The 3,648-nt window shown below is 37.8% G+C and overlaps 1 protein-coding gene across 1 annotated transcript; it reads left to right on the forward strand.

The window, feature by feature from the left end:
• Nucleotides 1–277: 277 nt before the first annotated feature.
• On the forward strand, nucleotides 278–2,535 carry LOC149253878 (taxadien-5-alpha-ol O-acetyltransferase-like). Its single transcript, XM_089456954.1, has 2 exons — nucleotides 278–792; nucleotides 1,355–2,535. The coding sequence occupies exons 1-2, from the start codon at nucleotides 334–336 to the stop codon at nucleotides 2,285–2,287; spliced, it is 1,392 nt and encodes a 463-aa protein (XP_089313080.1). The 5' UTR covers nucleotides 278–333; the 3' UTR covers nucleotides 2,288–2,535.
• Nucleotides 2,536–3,648: the final 1,113 nt, after the last annotated feature.

A 3,648-nucleotide genomic window follows, 5' to 3' on the forward strand; every position in this document is an offset into this window, starting at 1 on the left:
AAATGTTTTTTCTTCATATATTCATAATGGAAGTGTGTTGTCTTTCTAGAAAAAATAAGAGAGTACTGCATAATTTAATAGGGATAAGTGGATGATCTGTCAATAAAGTACAAAATCGTTCGGATTGTCACCGACTCGAACCTAACCCAGTGTCAACGTGCTGTAAAGCATCGCCCCCCGTTCACACCTACTAAACTCAATCGGGTCCCAGTGATAAGATGCCATCTACTTCAACGCCTGTAAACTGGCTACGCTTATCTATATAACAGGGTAATCATCTTTCGTTCTCGCAGAAGAGAGCATTTAGGGACATGGTAGCTTAAGGCTGTATCAATGGAGAGCCTCGACACGGAAAAAGTCTGCAGCAAAGTCGAGCTGCCTGTAAATGTGATAGGGTCCGTCATGGTGCCACCTTCCCGACCTTCTCCAAGAACCATACTCTATCTTTCGAATCTAGATGATCATCTCCTCGTGAGGTGTAGATTCGATACATTGCTTGTGTACAATAATGACTCTCATAATATTTATGGCACAGCAAATCCTTTTAAGGTTATTCGCGAGGCACTGTCACTAGTGTTGTCTCATTATTACCCACTTGCAGGCCGTATAAGGAGAAACCCAGATGGCCGAAAACTGCAGGTAGACTGCACCGGAGAGGGCGCTCTCTTTGTTGAAGCCGTTACTAACAACAACCTTTCACTGCTCGGGGGATTCGAGGATCTGAAAGAGCAACTGCTCTTTCAGTTTCCGCTCACTGCAGAAATCGAAGAAGTACCACCTCTTATTTTTCAGGTAATTTTGAATCTTTTCTATTTGTTATTGCCGATCACTGCAGAAACCGAGGAAGTACCACCTCTTATTTTTCAGGTAATTTTCTATTTGTTATGGTTAAGTGGAGAGGCCGATGAGCTTAGTGTGATGTGTATGATGTGTAAGGATGTCCAGTATCATGTGTAAAAATGTAAATATGTTATTAAAAGTTGAAATTTTATTTATGTTTATCAAAATAAAAAATTGAAAAGATTTAAAAATTAAAAAATTAAATCACTGTATAAATTAAGAGATTGGATTCTTGTTTATAATTAAGAGATTGGATTTTTGTTTATATTAAATTTGTATTTAAGATGAATATATATTGGTTCTTGTTATTTTTAATAAATTAATTAAATTATGAGATTTCTGTATTAGATTTGTATTTAAGATGGATCTATAATAATTCTTATAATTTTAATGGGTTAACTAAACTGCTACTTTTTCTGTGTTGTAGCTAACTCGCTTTGTTTGCTGGGGCTTTGTTGGGGCTTTGTTATGTGTGTGTTTTAACCACTGAACTGCTGCCTTTTCTGTGTGGTAGGTAACTCGCTTTGCTTGCGGTGGCTTTGTTGTGGGTGGCTTTGTTGTGGGTGTGAGTTTTACCCATAATCTGTGTGACGGACGAGGGGCAGCCCAGTTTCTCATGGGACTTGCAGAGATTGCGAGAGGAGAGGCCAAGCTTTCCATTGAACCAGTGTGGCAGAGGGAACTTCTGAAACCCCAGCAGCCGCCCCAACCGGTCCTTTTTCAGCATGATGAGCTTCTTGAAAGTGGATTCATGGTCAATCCTAATTGTTCATTTCAGCAGCAGCTGGCCCATGTGAAAGCCGAGGACCTGGTATTCACCCCGTTCTTCTTCAGTTCTGATGCTTTACAAAGGCTAAAACAGCCCATCGCAAAAGACCTGAAGGAGGATTGTACAACGTTCGAAGTCTTGGCAGCGTTGGCCTGGCGAGCGAGAACAAGGGTTCTGGAAATTCCGCTGAATAGCCCCGTCAGGTTTTTATTCGGGGTCGACATAAGGAGAGCATTTGACCCCCCGCTTGCAGAGGGATACTACGGCAATGGTGCGTACATGGCATGTGCGCGCAACATTACAGCAGGAGAGGTTGTCAATGGATCCCTTTCGCATGTTGTAAAGATGATAAAGGAGGCAAAGTTAGGTTTAAATGAGGAGTACCTGAGATCGAGCATAGCGTTCCTTGAAATGAAACGGTCATGCCCAGAGATCACACATGTGCATATGTGTCTTGAAGATACATTTCTCACTGACTGGAGGTGGCTGGGATTTAACCACGTGGACTTTGGGTGGGGTGAGCCCCTCATTGCTTGCCCTGGTAATTGGCTCAAAATTTTGATATGCCCAATTACATTTCTGCCTCCCCCGAAGAACAAGAGCGGAGTAACGATGGTCTTCTGCGTGCCACGCCCGGCGTTGAAAACCCTTGAAACGGAATTACACAGTCTGATGTGAACCAGTGGTAACAAAAACTCTAGCGGGAAATGCATGAGTTCAAGTGCCATATGTCACTGCATCAACCTCTTGTTGCAAGCATGTTAGATAATTTTATTAATCAAACATGGAAAGCAAAGCCAGTCAGTTGTGTGCTGAGTAGAAGTAAGAAGTAAAACCATAGATACTTCAGTTATGTTTAGTTTTGTTTTTAAAAGTAGCATTCCTACTGTAAATACAAAAAAGTTTATGTAGCATGTGTTGTTTTATTGACAGACATTTTTAAAGTGTGGGTTGTTTTAAATTAGTATTATTTTTTTTTATTTTTACTGAATATTCAATTCTTTATTTTATAGTAATACAGGTAATGCGCTCACATATTTTTTTTTTTTTTTCCTGAATTTTAAATATTAAGTAATTTGTATTTTTAAATTTATTTATATATATATATCATGTCTATTATCAAATAACAAATAATATTAGGTGAACAAATGGTTATTAAATTATTAATTTTGAGAAGGGAAAAATATAAAATGAATAATTATGTTAAAACCAAATAAAAATATTTTTTATGGAAAAATATTAACTATATTAACAAATATTTTATAGTAAATTTATCATGTAAGTCATTTATAATATGATAATGATGATGATGGTTAATGTCCACTGAGACCAAACTTTGGTCTACAGGATCTAAAAAAACGAATTATTTAGTTTGATTTAAGATTTTACTCCTATGCTCAAAAAGCTTGGAGAGAAACCTCCCACGCTCACTATAATTTTGACACCGTAAAAGGCTAGGAAGGTCACTATTGCAACAAAAATTATGAAACTCAGATCTAATGTGGTTGTTCACTGGGCACTCTAAGAGGAAGTGATTTTCATCCTCGATGTTCATATTCTCATAGAGATGGTAGATCCTTTCCATCCATGGTGTTTTAGGAACTGCCCAATGACCCATTTCACTATGGAGCTCATGAGAGTTCGTTCTAATATTGGCTATATTAATTTTCTTCTTTGAGCTAGTTAAAACAGAGAGATACTTTTGATCTTCTATGGTGGGGTTGATGACCTCCTTATAATATCTTAATTTTCTTTTAGGTGCTAAATCTTTCTCACACCACATTTTTTCTTTGAACTTAGAAGTAACAATATTTTTAATGTTATTAATATTTTTCAATGCAACATTCTCGTCAATCTCCCAATCGTTTAACGAGGCCCTCATGTCTTTATACCTACCTCGTTTGAGCCTTAGGTGGTTTTGGCTCAAATTTAAAGCTAGCTTAGGAAGTCTATAGTTTCCTATGTTATTGAGTTTGTGCTTGTACAACAGAAACCTAGTCATAGCTAGGCTCTCGATGGGGAAATACCCACTTCTATAA

The sequence above is a fragment of the Pinus tabuliformis genome, chromosome 7 (genome assembly GCF_031772625.1).
Source record: "Pinus tabuliformis cultivar Carrire ecotype Pingquan chromosome 7, CPIR1, whole genome shotgun sequence".
In the NCBI taxonomy this organism is placed as follows: Eukaryota; Viridiplantae; Streptophyta; class Pinopsida; order Pinales; family Pinaceae; genus Pinus; species Pinus tabuliformis.